General features: G+C 45.5%; 1 protein-coding gene across 1 annotated transcript; it reads left to right on the top strand.

Moving 5' to 3' along the window:
- The first annotated feature begins 13,004 nt into the window (after positions 1 to 13,004).
- PRDM13 (PR/SET domain 13) lies at positions 13,005 to 21,493 on the top strand. The gene is made up of 4 exons (XM_078001070.1): positions 13,005 to 13,148; positions 14,744 to 14,875; positions 15,189 to 15,309; positions 18,968 to 21,493. Exons 1-4 carry the CDS (start codon positions 13,005 to 13,007, stop codon positions 20,692 to 20,694), a joined length of 2,124 nt encoding a protein of 707 aa, XP_077857196.1. The 3' UTR covers positions 20,695 to 21,493.
- Positions 21,494 to 22,863: the final 1,370 nt, after the last annotated feature.

The following is a 22,863-nucleotide window of genomic DNA, read 5'->3' as shown; positions in this document are numbered from 1 at the left end:
AATCCACCCCTCCCCATATTTTCAGTTATACTAATCAGCAAATCATTCCATCTTTATCTGTTGCTCAAGTATAGAAACTTCTTTCTGATAGCTTCTCACTTCTTCCTTTTACTTTTTTTCTCTTCTACCCCTTTATCATTTATTTCTCTCTACTGAATTCTCTTATTATTTCTTTATATCAAATCAACCCTCACATGACTCAAGATGAATCAGCTTAAATTTTTTTTAAGTCCTCTGCATCACCATCAGTGATAAAATGAAAAACTATATAATGATAGCCTTTGGTTTGACCTTGGAAACATGTATGGGTATCTCTTTCATTTTTAGTGACATGAACCTACTTCTTCTCCCTGCACTTGAATTATTTTTGCATTTGTTACTTTTCCCTTAGAAGCCTAAAATATATCACACAGCTGGTTTAAGATTAGGAATGAATAAATTTATCAATTCTGAAGAAGATAGATGCTATATGAATAGTTTAATATCCTTCATTAAACATCTACTAAAATATAATTAAATGTTGGGGTTGACAATATACAGAATTCAGACCACAGACCATGCTATTGGTTTGACTGTGTTCCCCAAACTTCATGGGTTGGGAAGTTAACCCCCAATACAATAGTTCTGGGAGATGGGGCCTGATAAGAGGTGATTAGGTCACAAGGGCTCTGTTCTCATAAATGGATTAAGGTTGTTATCATTATCCTGAGAGTGGCTTAGTTATTGGGGGAAAGGTCTTGTTATAAAAGTGAGTTCTGCCCCCTCTGTCTCTCTTGCTCTCTTGAGAGCACTTTCTTGTCCTTCTACTTTCTTAACAACTAGAAGGTCCTTGCCAGATGCCAGTGCCATGCTCTTGGACTTTCCAGCCTCCAGAACAGTAAGAAATAAATTTATTTTCTTTGTAAATTACTCAGTCTGTGGTATTCTGTTATAGTAACACAAAATGAATCAAGACAGACTACAAATTCATAAATGCACAGCAATGATGTCCTGGATTCAAAGGATGTCTTATTTTTCAACACTAAATAGCAATTTTTGGAAGAATGTTCCTATCCTATGTTAATGACTTAAACATTTTTTATTCTCCAAATATTTTTGGTAAAATAAAATCAATAGTATCTCATTTTAAAAGGTATATTTATATATAAGCCTCTTAAATATAAAAATGAATACAAATTATAAGGAAATCTAAAAAGTTAATTCATTGATAACACACACAAAGCCAAAGCCCAAAAGGAAACAAAGCAGTATCTTCTATATATTAGTAGTACCACTTCAGGATTGCTATCAGCCTTAAGTAAAAGAACTTTCTCCCTTCCCCTGCCAAGTAGTGGTTTAGACACCAGAGTTTATTTTCACCTAAAAGAAGTCCAGCCATACGTAATCCAGGGTTGGTGTGGTTGTTCCATTAAGTCATCTGGGATCCTACTTCCTTCTGTCTTTCTGTTTGGCCATCCTCAGTACATGGCTTCTATACGCAGGATCATATCATGGACCAAGATGGCTTCTGTAGCTCCAGCCATCATGTCTACATTTCAAGCATGAGGAAAGTCAAAAGGGGGCTGATATGTCTCCTTAGTCTTAAAAGATACTTCTTTTTACATCATATTGACCAGGACTCACATAGCCACAAAGAGGCTGGGACACACAGTCTTTGTTCTAGACAGCAATGCAACTAGCAGTAACATAATACAATCAGGGTTCTATTAAAAGATGGGAAAAATGAATACTTGGGAAGCTAATAGAAGACTTTGTTACAGCGACTAAGGCAGTGTAGTGAAGTTGTATCAAGCTTATGAAGACGTTTTAACTATGACTGGGAATAGCCTACCTTATGGCTCCATCCTTTCCCTATTTATAAATCAGATGCTCATTTTCTCAGCTTTCTTATTGCATATAGGACATAGCAATATGGCTTAGGTTCTAAGTCAGAAACTACCACCCGAGACTTTGATTTGGAAATAAGTAATGTGAAAAAGCAAACGCTTGTGTGGAATCCCTTTTTGTGAGGTCAGCAGCAGAGTATCAAACTTCTTGAGGCAGTAGGGGCAGAGAGCCATTCTCAGAGACAGTCGAGTCTGTGTCCTGTGCCTTGGCTGTGGTGTCTCCAGTCGAGCCATCTTATGGTTTAATTTGGGTTTTCTTGGGGAAGTAGCCTTGAAGCCAGTATTTCTTACATTTGGATAGAATCAGAACCACCTCTTATCCCTTTCTGCTTCAACCCTTCACAGAGTTTTTGGTGTTTGTTCTTGTATTAGTTTGCTAGAGTTGCCCTAACAAAGTACCAAAAAACAGGGTGGCTTAGATAACAAAAATTTATTGTCTCACAGTTCTGGAGGCCAGAAGTTCAAAATCAAGGTTTTGATAAGATTGATGTCTTCTGAGGGCTGTGAAGAAAAGATCTATTCCAGGCCTCTCTCTTTGCTTATAGGTGGCTGTCTTCATGTTCACATGACATTCTTCCTATATGCATGTCTGAATCTAAATGCCTCTTCTTATGAGGACACCAGTTATATTAGATTAGGAGTCACCCTAATAAATTCATTTTAATTTGGTTATCTTTTTAAGAACCCTATCTCCAAATAAGGTCACATTCTGAGTGAGGTACTGGTGGGTAGGACTTCAACATGTGAATTTTGGGAGGAGAAAGTTCCACATTACCTCAGAACACTCACTGATCCAGACATGTCTTAGGATATTAAGTTAGGAGCACAGTATCCCCAAACCGAGGGATAATACTGAAGACTCTTCTCCTACATGCTATCTTCCAAACATGACTTTGAGGCTCAAACGTCAAGGATGAATGTGGAATAACTTCACGGATTTTTTTTTTTTTTTTAACAAGGAAGGTATTTGCACAAGTGAAATGAATTCAGGCCATTATAATTGACTTAAGGGCAGACCACATTTGGTGGTTCCTATCCCAACTGAGAAGAGTAGAAAGAGTTTTATTCAATGCCACAGAAGTACCTTTTTTTCAAAATTGTGAAGGCTGTGGATTTCTTAGGTCTAGCAAGGTACCACTGTAGCTTTGAAGATTCCAGGCAGCTATTTAGATTTTACACCCTGCAACTCAGCACATTCTCTCTAGCCCATCCCTGGTATAGCTTCTTAAAAGATCATAGAAGCAGAGAACCTGTTTTTGCTTTTTTTACCGCTCAGATTTGAGAGCATGTACACATACCCACTGACTGTCTCACATCTCTTCTCCCCTACTGGACTTTTAAAAAAAATCTTATTTTTGAATAACATTTTATTTTGAAAAGTTCCAACACATACAAAAATAGACAGAATATTGTAACGAATGCCCGTGTACTTATCACTCACTCAATTGGATAATTATCAACTTGTGGCCAATTTTGTTTCATCTATACCCAGTGGTTCTCAACGGAGAGTAATTTTCTCCTTCAGGGACATTTGTCAATGTCTTGCACCACAATGGGGGAGGGATATTCCTGGCACCTAGTGGGTAGAGACAAGGATGCTGCTAAATATCATACAATGACAGGACAGCCCCTACAACAAAGTCCAAAATGTCATTAGTGCTTAGGTTGAAAAATCCTGATCTATACCTCTACTCATTGCCCTCTCACCTTAGAATTATGTGAAGCAAATCCCAGACATCATATTTCTTCTGTGAATATTTCAGTATGTATCTGAAAAATAAGGATTTAAAAAACATAACCATAATAAAATTATTTCATTTAAAATTAACATTAATTCCTAATACCATGGAATATCTAGTCAGTGTTGTAGAGATATCAAGGAGGAATGTGCAATGACCTAGTCTCAAAAACCACACACCATCACTTCTGCCATATTCTCTTTGTTACAAGCAAGTGATTAAACTTTGCCCACACTCAAGGTTCCGCTTTTTGAGGTGTGAATTGTTAAATAATCTGTGGACATATTTTTAAACCACTACACTCTTTAAATCTCTTTAAATGTGTTGGTCTCCCCTCCCTCTCCCTTTCACCTTGCAACTTACTTGTTAAAAATAAAAATGAGTTGTCCAGTAGAGGGTCCCACAATCTGTTTTTGTTTTATTTTGTTTTTGCTGATCAAGTCCCACTGATTTGTTTGTCATGTTCATCTGTCCTCTCTATTTCCTATTATGAGAACAATCAGATTCAGGTTTGATTTCGTTTATTTGCTTGCTTGCTTGTTTTGGCAAGATTGTTTCACAGGCGGTGTTGCCTTCTTCCATTCAGAAGCACATAATATGTAGTTGTCTTGCTTTTTGTGCTGCTAGCCGTCACTGATGATCATTGCCTGGATTCATTATTTCACTAAGGGTTCCAAAACAATAATACTTGAATTCCCAAACTCTTTATTCATTTATGAGATAGAATACATCTATAAAGAGAGGCTTTCCTTCATCAATTATTTGTTGCCCTGAGCTATGCATGACTGTATCTTATGTGACTGCCCAAGTAGCCTCTGGCGCCAGAAGTCCTGCTCTATTTAATTTATCATATACAATTCGTAGCCTAACAGTACAAATACATTATCATAGGGCTTGGTAAATGGTGGGCATAGTATCATTATAAGAATATTATTAAGTAACATTTCTGAGTATGTCCTACGTCTTCAGTGCTCTGCTGAGCACTTGAGAAGTAGGTCTTTTTTATTACTCATATTTTACAGATAAGGAAACTGGAGAATAGAAAAGTTACCCTTGCTCAAGTTCACGTGGCTAAGTGTCAGAAGAAGGATTTGAATCTAGGCACTCTGACTGCAGAGCCCACTCTCTCAACTACTTGGATGTCCCATGGTAACTTAATCATTTGCATAGAGAAGAACAGATATGTGACATCAATTAAGCCCCTTAACGCAGTGAGGTCAAGTGTAAATGGCCTGGATTTTAAACCCAGAATGATGTGAGAGGAATTCTGTCTCCATTATTTACTGTATGACCCCAATAAGCTCTTAACCTCTTTGAAATTTTCTCATTGGTAAAAGATAGATAAAAAATTCTACCTCATAGTGTTGTTATGATCATTCAACCTAATAGCCTGTTATGTGTTGGGCATTTAAAAAGTTATAAAAAATGTGTGTGCTCAATAATTAAAAGACAAATAACCCAATTGAAACATGGGCAAAGGACCTAGATAGACATTTCCCTAAAAAGGATATATGAATGGCAGAAAGCACACGAAAGTATGTCTGAGCATTATTCATTTAGTCATTAGGGAAATGCAAATCAAAACTACAGTGAGACACCACTTCATTCCTACTAGGATGGCGATAATTAAAAAGACAGATAATAAGTGTTGGCAAGGATGTGGAGAAGCTGAAGCCCTTATACACTCCCGGTGGGAATGTAGAATGGTGCAGCTGCTTTGGAAGACAGTTTGACCATCCCCCCAAAATTAAACACAGTTATTGTATGGCCAAGCAATTCTACTCCTAGGTATACAGCCAAAAGAAATAAAAACAGCTGGGTGCAGTGGCTCATGTCTGTAATCCTAGCACTTTGGGAGGCTGAGGTGGGTGGATCACATGAGGTCAGGAGTTCGAGACCAGCCTGGCCAACATGGCGAAACCCCGTCTCTACTGAAAATACAAAAATTAGCTGGGCATGGTGATGCACACCTGTAATCCCAGGTACTTGGGAGGCTGAGGCAGGAGAATCTCTTGAACCCAGGAGGTGGAGGTTGCAGTGAGTCGAGATCGTGCCTTTGCACTTCAGCCTGGGCAACAGAGCAAGACTCCATCTCAATAAAATAAAATAAAACAAAACATATATATATGTGTGTGTGTGTATATATATACGCACACACGCACACACATACACACACACAGAGACACATACACACAAACACGTATACCAATGTTCAAAACAGCATTGCTCATAATAGCAAAGGCCTATTAACTAAGAATGGAAAAATAAAATTTGAGATATCTCTACCATGGAATATTATTTATCCACAAAAAGGAATGAACTCTTATACATGGATGAACCCTGAAAACATACTAAGTAAAAAACCTCAAAAGACCACATGTTGTATGATTTCATTTAGATAAAATGTCCAGAATAAGCAAATGTTTAGAGACTGAAAAACGCTGGTAGTTGCCTAGAACTGGAGAGGTTGGGGATGAATGGGGAGTGGTAGCTATTGGGTACGAGCTTTCTTTGAGTGAGGCAGATGAAAATGTTCCAAAATTAGCTTGTGGTAATGGTTGTATACTATGTGAACTGTGAATACGCTAACAAAATTTGTACACTTTAAATGGGTGAATTTTATGGCTTGTGAATCTCAATAAAACTATTTAAACAATATCTTCGTGTGTATGTACATAAAATTTACCTTTTGTAACCTTACCAAAATTTTAGATGGTGATTATTTATGTGTTGGAAAGGTTATCTGAATGTTTATCCTACCATAAAATGAAGGATATATAAAATTCAACTATACTTTCAAGAAATTGAAATGTATCCTCATTTGCTCACGCATATAAATAACATGAGTATGGATAACATGAGTGATAGCGTTGCATCAGACACATAATTAGTGGTGACAGTAGAAGAACACACAGATCCTACTAGTGAACTTTCTAATTGCTATTTGAAGATGCTGGCTATGAACATAAATTTGGCTCTTAGTTGTGACAGAAGCAGAAAATTTTTATTGTTTGTTTATTTTGTTATTGTGGTGATCACTGGATCAACTTCAACTGCTCACAGGTTCTCCCAGGGAATACCAAGGTATCTGCCAGGCCAGCTTCCTTTGATAATGCACTACTTTCCAAAAAGTTTAAAACTAGATTTGGGGGTAAAGGAAAATCCTGTGCCTCCTGAACACAGATTCACAAGTTCTTTCTTTATGAGGTGGGCTAGCCTGGGGGAGAAAGAAGGTTTTAGGAATTGAAGGAGAAAGAAAATATTCCACTCATGGCTTGACATGGTTGTGGGGTGGGGGGAGCTTGTCACTCTGTCACATGGTCATCCCCTTTATCCAGAATCTCCTTTGTAGTTGGAGAACACAGCTTCTCACCATGGCTAAGCCCGTGGTTAGCAGGTGTTTCTAGAGTGAGTTTGGGAGACTAATTTTGCATAGGAATTTATTATAAAAATTGCTGGTTGTCATCTCTTTTTCATATTTCCACATTACCATCCTTTTATTTCTTTCCTCTTTTCCCCTTGCCCTCATACAGATTTTAAAAATGTAATATCAAGAATAACTTATTAAAATTTTTTTTGTAGACACAGGGTCTCATTATGTTACCCAGGCTGGTCTCAAACTCTCAAGCAATACCCCAGCCTCAGCCTCCTAAAGTGTTGGGTTTATAGGTGAGAACCACCACATCCAGCAAGAATAACTTTTAATTGGAAATATACTCTTATGGTACCAAATCCAAAATGATACCAAAAGTAGTATAGTGAGAAGTCTCTCTCCTATCCTGAGCTCAGACAACCAGAGTCTCTCACTTTTCCTGGGAATCAATGTTTCCAGATGAATTAGAAAGAAAGAAAGAAAGAAAGAAAGAAAGAAGAAAGAAAGAAAGAAAGAAAGAAAGAAAGAAAGAAAGAAAGAAAGAAAGGAAAGAAAGAAAATCCAGAAAAGAAGTATCTGCTTTCCCCCTCATTCTTTTGTTCAGTGTTCATCTGTCCTTTCTGGTTTCTCTGCTCCTGAAGGGCTAAAAGAGGCTGTCACTTCTCTTTGCTTAGACAACTGTCTGAGCCTCAGTTCCATGTTGATTTTCAGGTTTTAAAAGGCCTTGTGGGCTGAGCACCATGGTTTACGCCTGTAATCCTAGCACTTTGGAAAGCTGACTTGAGCCCAGAAGTTCCATACCAGCCTGGTTGGAATCTCCAAAACATAAATAATAATAAAAAAATAGCCAAGTGTCATGGCTCACACCTGTAGCCTCAGCTACTCTGGAAGCTGAGATGGGAAGATCGCTTCAGCCCAGGCTGCAGTGAACCATGATGGACCACTGAGCCATGTAAGCCATGATTACTCCACTGCCCTCCAGCTTGGGTGACAGAGCAGGAAGTTGGGGGAAGCTTTGTCAATTCAGCTCAGAAACCTAGCAGCTACTTCCAGGTGGAGATTTACCACACTATATAATTACACACAGCCTTAATTATATAAATACATATTATGATCGTGTTTAACATAGCATGTGTATACTTTACACACACATTCATATGTCAAAATACTTTCATTGATTTATTTGGGTGTGAAGTCTTCAACATACAAAAAAAGAGAGATATTTTTGTTTCTTTTGTGACTTTTCCCCTCTCTAATTCGAGTACCAAATTGTTCTTATTATTGCTCCAAGAGAGGGTATGTTATTTAGGGTGGGTGTGGGAGGGTAGAGATAAAAAGAAATGTATCCCGGCTCTTCAAGGTAAAGAAAAAAAAAAAAAAAAAAAGAAGAAGAAGAAAAGGGGGAAACACCGTCTGGGAATCTCCAGAACATCTTTATTTCGCCTTTTAACTCTCCGCCTTTCTGATTAAAGAGTTCAGACCTGCTCCCCCGCCCGCGTTCAATTATTCCCCAGCATCTTTTCTCAGAAGCTGTCACCACCACTTGCGGAACCGCAGCCCCATCGTGAGCCATTAGCCCGGTTGTTTCCCTTTTCGCTTTTCTTTCCTCAGTTTCTCCGAGAAATCTCTATAAATCTCCCCTGGAGGAGGAGCGTCCGAGCGGGTGGAAGTCTGAACACAATGCAACCTGAGAATTTCTGTCACTCTCTGCATATGCTCCTAAGTGCTTTAATCCCAATTAGGGGCGGCTGACACACGGTCCTATTCATTCCCATCAGCTCTTGAATACATTTGCCTAGAAATGAACTTCACAAATAGAGGCGCTCCTAAATGTGCCCAACAGCAAGGAAAATCGAATTGAGTGCGGGCTCATTCGGCAGCGGCCGGCAGAGAAGCGCTGAATGTGGAGGTGCCCCGAGACATTGCAATTCAGCAACACGCTCGCTGACTTTTCTTTGCACCATGTCAACCGAAAGAACCAAGAAATAAGTTGGAGAACTCCGGTTAAAAGGCAACTTGAGAGGGATTCTGAATACTTTTATTGAGCCGTTTCCAACGGAGGACTTAAAAAACAACAAAAAAGGCACCACAAAACCCACCAGCGGCGTCCGGGCTGCGTCCTGGCTGCCACTTTGGAGACTCCCGGCCGCCGCGCATCCACCGGCCACGCAATTAAGGGGAAAATGGCCTCATCGCCGGCGTGTCATCTGGTGGCGTTCCCAGAGCCCATCGCCGCCGCCCTATTCAGACCCGGCCTTAATGTCCCACCCGCGCCTCGGGGGCCGCGCAGCTGGTCCGAGCTGACCCGCCCGCCCGGCCCGCGCGGACACCCTCGGGGGGTGCAGCCTAGGCCACCTCCGGCCAACATTCGGCTACTGAAAGCGGGGCTTGCAGGCCTCTCTCTGCTTTCCCCAACCTCCTTCGTGTCGGGTCGCTGACCCCAAGCGGCTCTCTGCATCCCCGGGTTCAGGACTCCTCCGGGCCCAGTTTCGGGATTCCGCGCCGACCTGGGAGGGAGGGGTGTTTGGTGAGTCACCAGCACCAGGGTCTCCAAGACTCAGCCCTCCCCACCCCCGCCACCCCTCAGGACAGCTCACTCGGTCCCCGTGGGGACCTGAAACTCAAAGCCTTTGAGCAACGGTGACGAGCAGCGCAGGAGAAATGTGGTCTGAAAGAAGCCACTCGTCTCAGCGCCAAAGTCTTAAGGCGCTCCTTTCCTCTAGGCGGAGTCCAGTCAGGTCACACGTGCTCGGCGCCGGCCGCATTCCCAGCTCTTCGCTCATTCGCGACTACGCACCGGGCGGGGCCGTCCGCTATCACTGCCAGGTCCGAAAGCCGCGCGCGGGTGGGACTTAGCTCTCGGCAGCCTGCCCCTCGGAGGGCCGGCGGCTGCTGGTGAGCATTCCAGCCTTGTTATGGCAACCTGTTACCGGAGCGGGAGCCTTGCCCGAGCGGTTCCACAGTGGGCAGGGAGCAGGACCGCCCCTAAACCGCCTTTCCCCGCACCTCGGTGTAGGAGAGATTTCGCTTTAACGGGGCCTCTGGACGCCCATTTCAAGTCGATTAAAAAAAAAAAAAAAAAAAGCCGAGTGGAATGTTTTGATTGAGTCTCAACATTGTCTTTGAATAAGGCTGAGACCATGTAATTAATGTGTCTTTTTAATAAGGGACAATACGGCCGTTCAAGCTATTTAATTTCATTTAATTTTCCATCCCATTTGCTGCACAGCCCGCTTTTACTTTTAACACCCAGCCTTTCACGGCCCATCTTGCTCCACTGGGCACATTAGATTGGTTTCACCCTTGCTTTTTAGGGGAGGAAAAATAAAAGAAAATGTGTTCCTTTTCTCCTTTGTGGACAATTTATTTCACTTGGGGAACTTCAACTCTGAGCCACAGGACAGAATAAAACTCGGCGAGCTGGTGTGAATGCCTCTGGCGCAGTCTCTTTCTTCTCGCGGGGCTGGGAACCAGTCACAATTGGCTATATTAATAAATAACTTTCCTCACAGTCGGCCTTTACATGGTCCTATTGATAAAATTGTTCGCGTGTCGTTCACGCTTTTTCACTCATTAAGGAGGGCCGGGGAGGCGCCCCGAACCCAGGCCCAGCGCTCGCCCCTTCCCGTTTGCAGTGCTGGTAATTTAAACTGGGTGTCATCCCGGAGTCGCCAGGCCAGAGGTTAGAGGGACATGTTCATGGCTTAAATTTATTGCCCTGACTCTTGGGAGAGGCTTCCTCTCCTCCTTCCCTCCCCCCCGGCTTTTGCCATTCATGGGCCGCTGGATCAAAGGCTCCCTCTTCTCCGTCGAGGGCAGTCTTCGCAGCCCTCAGAGGCGCAATTGGAGGCTTCCGAGGAAAAATCAGTGGCAGCTCCCTCAGAAAGTGACCTGGGCATAGTGTGGCTGCACGGTCCTGGAGGCCACAGTGTGTGGCCCTCCAGACTTCCCAAGCGACTCTTCTCTGCCTCAGCAGCCATGTATACACAGGCCCTGGAGTTGGCCCGAGGCCAGCCATCCGTGTGTCCTCTCAGGGTCTGACGTGAGACGTTAGACTTGAAACCTTTGGCCTGACCTGGATTCTCCCATTAGGCAAACAACCAGTTTTGGAGCTTCCAGAATGCACTCACTCTACAGATTGTTGTTACAAATGAAAGTGAACCGCGGAGAGGGAGCAAAGGGTCTGTTTGTATCCATCATTCCCATTTTACAGACTAGGAGGCCGAACCTCCGAAGCAATCCACTAAAGGTTCCCCGAGTCTTGAGTGGGAGAGCACAGAATGAATGATCCTGAGTGTCCTGGACCTGCCCAGTGTGGCGAACATAGGTTTCGACTGAGGGGCACTACACGGAGCTTCTCTGAAGACCTCCTCAGATAAACTGCTGAGTTGCAGGTGTCGCCACCTTGCGTCCTGCCACCCTTGCTAACCACAATCGCTCCAGCACCTTCAGCCCACAAAGCCTGGAGAAGCTAGCAGCGTGGGCGCTGCTGAGGGCCCTCCGCCCTTTTGTGCAGTGGCTGGGCCTCTGGCGCTAGGCTTGGAAATACACCACCACTCAGGCCTCTCTTGGAAGAACTGCATCGGGCTCGGTGCTGGCTGCATAGGATTGGGGGAGCTGTGCCCAGAGCTAGCAGCACGCGGCAGGTGCCGGCAGGAGTCACAAATATCTGATGAATTTGATAACTCGGCTATCATTTATGAAAATAAATGTCCGCACGCTAATTGGAGGCTTCCCTAAAAGAAAACGGGGAGCTCTCCGGTTTAACTTCGAAGTACAACGTCTTGTTAGTTCACAAAGTAGGTGTAAGAAAGAGTTGTCCCAAACGCCCACCTCGCCCCCCTTCTCTACAACCTTTAGCAGATTGCGGTGATTTCGTTTTTGTTTATTTTATTATTATTTTTTAATAGAAAAGTCCAGGTTGTTGGTTTTAGGGGAGTTAGTCCAAGGACCTCTTCCAGGGGACGTGATCAATAACCCACTGTTAGAACTTCTTCCTCTTCAACCCTGGGCCGCGGACCGGGGGGCAGGATCCCCGGTCGAAACTGTTGGTTCTGGGGTCGTTTCCCATTCTCCAGAGAAAGTGCAGGCCCGGGGTGTGCCCGAGAAAAGTGATGCACAGTTGACCGCGCCTTCTCAACTTGATCTGGAGGCTTCATCATATTTTGGGACGAAATGGGACAGAAGTGACAATTAAAGCAGTTCTAAATAGACGACTGGCCTGAACCCAATCCCCTGAAATGGTAAAATGGTCGTTATTTAAAAAGTGTAGGTATTTTCTGGTGTTTTCCCATCAAGTACCTGCCTAATTTCTGTATGGCACACGCCAGAAATCAATAGAAGTTAACAAGTCCTCCAAACAGTCTCCATCTCTTTGTTTAATCTCCTTTACAATAAAGCCAAGGGGAGAGAATTACAAATCTTTGAAGTAGACCAAGGCTCAAAGGAATCAGCCAAGTAGACTTAAAGTAGTCACTTATTTCCCAAAACTGGTTTGTCGGGGAACAATAAAAGGAAGTAAAATTTATGGAGAAATTATACAGTGGATTTGTCACTTAAAATATCGTAACTGTCTCGAGGACAATACCCCATGCTGAGGATTAATGGTCCCGCCGGACCTTTGATTCACCAGTGCCTTTTCTTCGCCCTTGACAAATTGGATTTTTAGGAATGGGAAGGTCGCCTGGACCATTGTGTGCTAGCCATTCAGAGGCCTCGATTATGCAGGGGGCTGAGGGAACCACTCCATGTGACCCTCTCGGGTAGGACTCTGCAGCTGCTTCGCAGCGCGACTCTCTCACCAAACTACGCGCCCTTGCGCTGGCGGTGCCAAAAGGCTCCCGCCCCAATTGAAAAGGCGCAGTGCATGCCCGCCCGCGTCACTCCGCGGGCGGAGGACGCACGTCGGGGCGCGGCTCCCTGGCTAGCGCGTAGCTCCAGCTCTGTCACTCGCGCCCTTCCGAGGACCTGGCGCACCCGAGCGCCTGCCTGGGGGCGGCGGCAACAATGCACGGAGCCGCCAGAGCTCCAGCCACCAGCGTGAGTGCCGACTGCTGCATCCCGGCCGGCTTGCGCCTCGGACCGGTGCCTGGTACCTTCAAGCTGGGCAAGTACCTGTCAGACCGCAGGGAGCCCGGGCCCAAGAAAAAGGTATTGACCATTCAGACCTCCGCCCACTGCTGTTCGCCTCTCAGTGCCCTGACCCGGGAAAGGGCTAGAGAGAGAAAGTGGAGGAAGGGAGTGATTGAGTCGTTACCTGCTAATTCTGCCGGGTGGAAGGGGACTCCTGTTATTCTGAGCAAGTAGCCTCTTTAACTGTGAGAGCTGGACGGGTCGGGTTGAGAGGAGAGGATGTGGCCGAGGGGGGACAGCCCTGGGTGGGGTGCACTGAGGGCTGTAGGTGCCGGGACCATTCGCGGCTTGTGTTTTCCCCCGCGCTCTCGGGTCTCCTCAGAACCCAGAAGCCCACCCCCGCACTCTGACCTCAGCTCTCTCTGCAAAAGCACCCTCTTTCTGGGGGTGTAGGGCATCGAGAACCTTTCTTCCCTTCTGCCCTTCAATATGTTAATTTGAGGCCTAATTTCGCCTTAAAATAATTTACTTTTTTTTCCCTAAACAAAAAAAATCTTTGGGAGGCTCTCAGTTCCCAGAATCTCCTCAGATATATATATTTTTCCCCTTGCCGATGTCGGCTTGTGGGTTTGGGGCATATGGAGAGAGGATGAGCAAGGTGCTGGCTCTGACGCGGGCTCCAAGGGCGAGGGGCGCCCATCAGCGCGGGGCACAGGATCAGAGCGCCTACAGCGGGGCTGTGAGAGTTCAGAGTCCCAACCGGCAGGCGCCAGGGCCAAACCACTAGCTTTGACTCCCACACCCCACACACCGTTGCGACCCCTGATCAGGGAGACTTAAAGCACTTGCCCGCTTTGGGGGTGTCCCAGGAGCCAAAGGTCGGCAAACAGCGACCAGGAAATGAAGGCAGAAGTCAGGGGTAGAAGGAAGGGCTTTGGCTTCCTTGGCTTTATAGCTTGCTTTGCTTGGAGATTTCTAGTAAGAAAAAGCTCCGGTGTCCAGCCAGCGGGACTTGTACCTCGCTCCTCCTGCAATCACGCCCCCCCCCCCCCCGCCCCACTATAGTCTAAAGCAGGGTTTGGTGCCCACCGCGCATTCCTCTTTAAACGCTTTTTAATTGCTTTTAAATGGCCTGCCAGCTGCGGGCAAGCTTTTCCCCGCTTGGGCTTTGTTCTGAGACTTTCGCTGCAAGGCTCACAGGCACCTAGGTGCGATGCACACAGAATAGAGGAGGCATGAGATAATTTTTTTGTTTGTTTGTTTGTAGGGGGACGCTCTGGGTCCTGGGACTGACCTAGAAACGTCTCTAACCTGGTGTTAGGGCTGCTCTCAGAACTGCCAGTGGGAGAGCTGGGGTAGTGTGTGGGGAACAACTTGGTACAAGATGTGCTTAAGCACTAAGGGAGGATGTTCTCAACATCCCTCCCCCCTCCCCGTGTTGCCAAGGTGGGGCGCAGGAAAGTGGTGGTAGTGTTAGCATAGGTAGACTTTCCTCTTTCTCCCTCCCCCAAGCAAGGTCCTAAGGAATTCTCCTCCTTCCAGTAGCCCCTAGTGGTCTGGCCAAACCAAAAACAACCACTTTCCTGTGTTGGGTGGGGGTGGAGGATAAACTTTCTGTCTGGGTTGTGGGCCTGGCCAAGGTGCGGGGAGAACGACCACTGCTTGTGTTGCAGGTGCGCATGGTGAGAGGGGAGCTGGTGGACGAGTCGGGGGGCTCCCCTCTGGAGTGGATAGGGTTAATCCGGGCAGCCAGAAACTCCCAGGAACAGACTCTGGAAGCTATTGCAGACTTACCCGGAGGACAGGTACTGCGGGCTTCTCTCCACATCCCCTAGTCCCCACCACCAATTCAATCTACCTAACCATCCCTGCGGTGGCCAACAATATTAAGAGCAAAGTGCTTTAGCTAGACGTCTCATTTAAATGTCTTGACAACCCTATAAGGTAGATACTATTGTTTTTCTGTTTCAAGGGTGAGGGAAGTGAAGTTCAGAGAGCTCCAGTAGCTTCTCCAGGGTCACACAGCATCAGAATCGGGATTTGAACCTTTCTTCTCAGTTGCTTTTTGACCAATTACCCAGGAAATGACAGAGAACTGTTCCATTCCTTGCGTCCCAGATCTTCTACCGAGCATTGCGAGACGTCCAGCCAGGGGAGGAGCTGACAGTGTGGTATTCTAACTCCTTGGCTCAGTGGTTCGACATCCCCACCACGGCGACTCCGACTCACGATGAGAAAGGTACCCACTCCAAAAGCGTGGATGGTAAAATGGAATTCACATTCCCTGTATTTCAAGGCAAAGAGGAGAGGTCGCCACTACCTCCTTAAAATCAACCATAAACGATAACAGTGATAGTAATCTGGCTCACAACGGCAGGGGAAAAAGTACGCATTATGAACTTAATGGGGCCATCCTTTTTCTGATGCCTATTCAAAGAGACCATTATTTACTCAATTAAGATAAAAAAAAATTAGGTGCGGTAGTTCATGCCTGTAATCCTAGACTTTGGGAGGCTGAGGTAGGAGGATCACTTGAGGCTAGGAGCTTGAGACCAGCCTGGGCAACATAGTGAGACCTCTGTCTCTACACCAAAAAAATAATTAGCCAGGTGTGGTGGTACATGCCTGTAGTCTTAGCTACTCAGGATGTTGAGAAAAGAGGATCACTTGAGCCCAGGAGGTCAAGGCTCCAGTGAGCTGTAATGTTACCACTGCATGCCAGCCTGGGTGACAAGTGAGACCCTGTCTCAAAAAATAAATAAATAAATAAATAAATACATAATAAAAAAGGAGCCTTAAATTGTTGTTATAGCAATTACATCGTGAGTTCCACAGAATATAACTCAAACCTGGAATGCTTTTACAAAGTCCAAGGACATTTCTTCTCCACTGGCTTTCCAGGAGAACAGTGCATTTCTACAGCATTTTAGAAGTATTACGGTACTTACAGCTGGTCAGTTGGCAGGTACTGAGACCCTTCCATTTAAGTGGCATTTATTCATTTCCCTTTGCCTACTTAAATTGAATCTGGGATGTATCCCAGTTTCTTCTCAGATTTATTTGATCCCTTCAAAGCCAAGAGCGGATTTATGCAAATTAAGGTGCAGTAACTAAACAGAAAAACATTTTTAAACCTACCCTTGAACACTGAAGAACACTTCCTGTGGAAAGAAGTCTAGGAGGTGCTAGAATAGTTAAGGTCTTGGAGACTTCCTTTTCACATACAAAGCTACCATGGCTTTTTTTCCATGACAATGGTCTGTAATTTCTCCTAAAGACACATTTATTATTTAACATCAAAATAATGAATGCTGTGAAATATTCGAACATGCTGTCTTCCTGGATTGCCTGCTCAATCACATCCCTTTAGAAATAGGTTTAGAGAAATTAATACAAGTATGTGAATTAGGAAACACTTCATGAATAAGACAGAATGAAGTTTATTCAAAACAATGAGTCACTTTAAAGTATCATCGTTTTCTGCAAGTTAATTGTTTATTTTGCATGTATAGTATTCAAATTATCCTAAGATAGTTTGTTCCTTGCATTACATTATATTACATTCTCTTGTCAACTTCTTCCAGTAAAAAGAGACGTATAATAAAAGCCGCATAGTGGAGAACTCTCGAATCTGCCACTACAGAATTTGGAGGACCACTAACCTTGAGGAGCCAGCCATTTCTACACAGAACACCCTTTCTTAGGTAGTTCCAAATAGTACAAAAGCAACTGGAATAGTGGTCCTTGTGTTTTCCTTTCAGCCAATTGAGCTTATAAACATCATATGGTAACAGATGTCAAAATAAACACTTTTTTTTTTTTTTCCTGGAGGTGAGAAGGCATGGGTGATTTTGAACCCTGACTTCCCCATCTTGGAGAAGTCTGAACTCTTGACTACCTTAGAGTTACATGAAGAGGAGGCAGTCACTTGTTAAATGTGTTTGGTACTCTTGGCATGATTTGGATCTGAGAGTCTGGAGAACATGTCAGTTGGTTAGGATAACTGAAAAAAAGTATATATTAAATGTATGCTGCTTAAAGCTTGGAAAGAGGAAGAAATAAATACGGATGGCTGCTATTCTCCTAATTCTAGCTAACTTCAGTGGGTTTCAATTTCGTCTTAAGGTGGAGGAAAATACTGCCCCTTCATGTTAAGAAAAAAAGTGTATGTGGCTTTGCATTAAGCTGAGTCATTCTGCGGCAGACTCGGAAAACTCCCTCTTTCAAAAGGGGTGATGAGAGACAGAAAGGCTCTGAAGTTAGAAGGAAGGTTATTTAAGACAACATACCCACCAAGAGAACCCAGGAGGTCTATTCTTTCTTTTTTTCAAGATTTCTTTTACATGAATGTTCAGTACAAAGTAACAGAATACTGAAATGGTTTTATCTAAGACTTCTATAAACAATTAGGATAGGGTCTCATAGGGAAATACTACTCTCCCATTTTTCTTTCTGCTCTCCTTGGAATATAGTGCTTATCACTTGAGTTTTCACAGGTGTTTCACAGGGGTGGGGGTGGGAGCTACTTGTGTTATGCAAACCCAGAAGTTAATATACATAAAGGGAAGAAGATCTGGAATTTTCCCCTATTGTTATTTCTGTAGTAATATTTCAGAAGTTTGAGCTGCTTGTATATGCAGAGGGGGAATTTAACTTTCCTGTTAAATTTTATGAGACTGATTTATATTTTGGATATTTCCTTGCGGTTCAACTAACTTCTTTCTCACAGACATCTTTCCCTTCAGTATTATCAATCAACCACGTTTTAAAAGAAACCTAACTGCAAGATCATTTCTCTCTACAGCAGTAATACGACCCTTTTAAGTGGAAATTAACTTCTAGTATGTGATCATATATGTGTCTGTTGGTTGTGTTCACAAACTCGGGCGAAATGAAAAAACTAATGCTAATAATACTAAACACAAAAAAAGATTTGACACCAAACACATATGTAGTGCCTGGTAGAGAATTCTGCACTTATTAAAAGCTGAGTATGTATATTTATCGATCTATATCATTTATATATATTCATATAATAAAAAACTAATATATTTTCTCCAAAGACTTTACTAAGCTTGGATTTGTGCAGCTATCTAGGAGTTAATTAATTACCAAGTGGCAGACAAGACAATGCAACATCATCCTTCTTAGATTATCATCATTCTTTATAGAGTATCATGGCATAAGATTTTTTTCTTTTCTCCCAGCAAATTAAATGGGGTTAAAGAGGAAATAAAGATACAAATAATTTTGAAGAATGGCAAATCATAGTCCTTATGTGGTCCTTCAGTTGGTCACGCTCCAGGAAAACCTCAGGCAAAGTGTTTAAGGCTGGAAGGGGGTGGAATGGGTGGGTAGGGGACACAAAAGACATTGTTCTATGAAAAGGAATGATTACATATGGCCTATACATACAGGATATTGTCTCGCCTGGTAATGAGGCGCTCACGACCATTAGATTGGTCTTTGTTTAGTTTATCCAAACTCCTTGACATACGCTACCTATTCTGCAAACGCCAACAGATGGGCCCAGACACTGCACAGCCTCAACACTTGATTTAAAGCAACAGCTGCTCTTTGCTCTTACCCGGCCAGCCTGCCTGAATGCTGCCCTTCCAACGAAGATTTTGCTAGGAAGGCCTGGAGGAAGTCTTCGTTGGAAAGGTCCCGTCACCTTTTTGGCCTCTAAGTAGTCCCAGAGGATGGAGACACTGATAAGGATTGGCCATTTGGGGTTTTTCGAGGTCCTTGATACCGTAGGGCTACCGAACTTATATTTCGCCCTCTCCCGATACCGCTGGTCGAAACTTGGCCTTTGCCTTGGGTGCACTGGCGCTTTCTTTCTGTCTCGCTTGTTCGCCTCTCACCGGGTCGCTTTTCCATTCTTTCTTGCCCAGGGGAGGAGCGCTACATCTGCTGGTACTGCTGGAGGACGTTTAGATACCCCAACAGCCTTAAGGCACACCTGCGTTTCCACTGCGTGTTCAGCGGCGGTGGAGGCGGCGCCTTCCTGCACCACGAACACGCGGCTCGCCAAGGCGCCGTCCCAGCGGCTGATGGCCTCAGTCTCTCCCCGAAACCCTCCGCGTCCGATTTCGCCGCGCCTTCCCAGGCAGGAACTTTGCGACCCCACCCGCAGGGCCCACCACCAGCTCAGGCCTGCGGTGCGCGGGAGGGCATCAAGCGCGAGGCCTCTTCCGCGCCCTGGGCCACCTCGCCGACCCCAGGCAAGTGGGGGCAGCTCAAGAAAGGCAAGGAGCAGCTGGACCGTGCCTTGGACATGAGCGGGGCCGCCCGAGGACAAGGGCACTTCCTCGGCATCGTGGGCGGCTCTTCGGCGGGGGTCGGCAGCCTGGCCTTCTACCCCGGCGTACGCTCCGCTTTCAAGCCAGCCGGCCTAGCCAGGGCGTCGGCGGCCGCCCACGGCGACCCCTACCGGGAGGAGAGCGGCAGCAAGCAGGGGGCCGGCCTCACCTTGGGCAGGCTGCTGGGCGGGGGCCGGGCGTGCGGGCGCCCCGGCAGCGGGGAGAACTCGGCGGCGGGCGGCGCGGGTCACCACCATCACCACCACGCGCACCACCACCACCATCCGAAGTGCCTGCTCGCGGGGGACCCGCCGCCGCCACCGCCCCATGGCCTGCCGTGCTCTGGGGCCCTGCGCGGCTTCCCTCTGCTCTCGGTTCCCCCGGAAGAGGCGTCCGCCTTCAAGCACGTGGAGCGCGCCCCGCCCGCCTCCGCCGCGCTGCCAGGAGCGCGTTACGCGCAGCTCCCCCCCGCGCCCGGGCTGCCCCTCGAGCGCTGCGCGCTGCCGCCCCTCGACACGGGCGGTCTCAAAGCCTATCCAGGTGGCGAATGTAGTCACCTGCCTGCCGTCATGCCGGCCTTTACAGTCTACAACGGGGAGCTGCTCTACGGCTCACCGGCCACTACCGCTTATTACCCGCTCAAATTGCACTTCGGCGGGCTGTTGAAGTATCCGGAGTCCATCTCCTACTTCAGCGGGCCAGCAGCGGCCGCCCTAAGCCCCGCTGAGCTGGGCTCGCTGGCCAGCATCGACCGAGAGATCGCCATGCACAATCAGCAGCTGTCCGAGATGGCTGCCGGGAAGGGTCGCGGACGCCTGGACTCGGGGACGTTGCCACCGGCCGTCGCGGCGGCGGGAGGCACAGGGGGCGGCGGCAGCGGAGGCAGCGGCGCAGGTAAGCCCAAGACCGGCCACCTGTGCCTCTACTGCGGCAAGCTGTACTCGCGCAAGTATGGGCTCAAGATCCACATGCGGACGCACACGGGCTACAAGCCACTCAAGTGCAAAGTCTGTCTGCGGCCCTTCGGCGACCCCAGCAATCTCAACAAGCACATCCGGCTGCACGCCGAGGGCAACACGCCCTACCGCTGCGAGTTCTGCGGCAAGGTACTTGTGCGCCGCCGGGACCTGGAGCGACATGTCAAGTCCCGCCACCCTGGCCAGAGTCTGCTCGCCAAAGCGGGCGACGGCCCGGGTGCCGAGCCCGGCTATCCCCCGGAACCTGGGGATCCCAAGAGCGACGACAGTGACGTGGACGTCTGCTTCACAGACGACCAGAGCGACCCCGAGGCTGCGGGCGGCGGCGAGCGCGACTTGTAATAAGTCTTCCCGGGAAGGGGCGGGGCGAGGACAGAGGAATCGAGGGTCTATTCTCGCAGAAGAGGAACTCCTGGTGGTGGGAAGAGGGACCCAATGGACAAAACCGTTTTTGTTTTTGAGAGGGCGCCAGATTTGGAACAGTGAGAGGTCCCAGATCTGGTGCTGAAACTCAGAGCAACAGTTCAGAGGTGGCGTAAATCCGGCCACCTGGACAGCTCGAGGGCGACCAGGACCTCCGTACCCCGGGCCTCTGGACTTCTTGGATGAGCTCACCCTGAACCGCCCAGGCGGTCTGCTCTTGGTGTTCAGGATCACATCAATGCGAACGTCAGAGCGCCCTCGAGGGCGCACATTTTAACTGCCACGTATTTTTAAGTTGTACTTTTCTGTGGAGGAAATTGTGCCTTTTGAAACGAAGTTTTGTGTGTGTATTTTACATTAGCATTTCATTTCTTAGGCAAAACACTAGTCACAATTGGGTAGATGTGACATTCATATACTGATTTCCATTTTATCTGTTCTCATGTCAAAGACTACGCCTTGCCCTATTGAATATAGTGGTAGCAGGTGTACAAATTGGTCAAGTTGCAATTATTTATGAGAGAATAATGATAAATGTAAAATATCTAAAGCATGAATCTAAGAGCACGCAATATATAATTTTAAAGAAAATATTCTATTTGGTAGAATACAAATGTGGTGTGTGTTGTTTTATAATGACTGCTGTACAGTGGATATAGTATTTTGGTTTTGGTTCCAGCTTGTGCAATCTTTAAGAAAAATAAAGATACAAACGAGAGTTTGTTCACTTAGTGATTTCAGCAGGTATTTTAAACAAGTAGTTTAATTTGAAAACAATTTGCGAGGAGACTGCATAATAAAATAAATCATTGGAGACTTGAATACTTTGACTATTCATAAAATAATGTTAAGCAGTGTTGTATTATAAGAGGGAAGTATGCCATTTTCAATATGTGCATTTTACAGGCTCCCAAACATCAGGCAAAAGAATTGTTTCCTAAAACCATTGTTAATCATGCTAAATGTTTTCATGTTTACTGAAAGAAGTTCATGACCTTCAAGAAGAAAAACCCCACATATTGTTAAAGTATGGAACAGTAGAATCACTATTTCTTGTTGTGTTCCATTTTGACAGAACTTTCCTTGGGAAGCAAAAAAGGAAACCTGCTCAGTGTCTTTAATGAGTCATATATTTTATTAATTCAACAAATACTAAAGGAGGGTCTGTTTTGTTGGAAGTGCTGATCTATTTACTTTACTCATAAGTTTCTTTTTCCCATGTCCTTCTTCCAGTGGTCTTCTGCTGTCAGTATTGGTCCTATCTTACAGAAAAGAAAGCATATTTTTTAAGGTCACGGGGATGCCCATAATTAGAACAGCAAAATTAGAAGCAATGACTATATTTACTGGTTTTTAAAAAAACGCTAGCTAATGGGCAGATATCATAAAGAATATAATTTTGTTGACTAAAATTGGAAAGCACCCATCTTCATCCCCATATACACTCTGGGGAGGATTTCACTGTGGAAAGTAGAGGCTCAGTTAACCCCTTAGCTAAGGGCAGGTACCTGAAGGGCCCATGTCCACAGCACTTTTTCAGAGATCAGTTTGAAGATTCTGGTGAGTCACCCAAGGGTCTGGATGTGGCGCTGATAATTTAACTCAGTTAAAAATGCCCTTTATTTTCTGAATCCTGAATGATTTGCAAGTCTTCACCTTGTCTTCCTGTTGGCAACACTGCCTTAGTCGCTTCGCCTGGTGGCTGGCAGGAACATGTTCTGGCACATCACAGCAGGGGGGCATGGGTAGGGGAGGGCATGCGATTTCTGTTGGTGGTGATCTGCAAGATTTCTTCTATGAGAAAATGTATGCTAGGAATTATAGGTTTTTAGTGGCAGCTGACCAGAAAATGTTTTGCTTTGTAAAAGAAAGCTAACAGAGAGAGAGAGAGAGAGAGAGAGAGAGAGAGAGAAAGTATCAACATGAAAATATGGTGACAAAGATACCATCATTTTTTGAGGACGTATACTGTGCCAGGTTCTTACGCTACTTTCAGCTCTTTCCATTCCATAGAAGAGGACCATTGACTTGCCCCACCAGGTTCACAGTTCGTCACACAGAACTAGAAGTGAATTCAAGCATCTGCCT

The sequence above is a fragment of the Macaca mulatta genome, chromosome 4 (genome assembly GCF_049350105.2).
Source record: "Macaca mulatta isolate MMU2019108-1 chromosome 4, T2T-MMU8v2.0, whole genome shotgun sequence".
NCBI lineage: Eukaryota > Metazoa > Chordata > Mammalia > Primates > Cercopithecidae > Macaca > Macaca mulatta.
The sequence above is the reverse complement of the archived record's forward strand: the minus strand, read 5'-3'. Positions and strand labels throughout refer to the sequence as shown.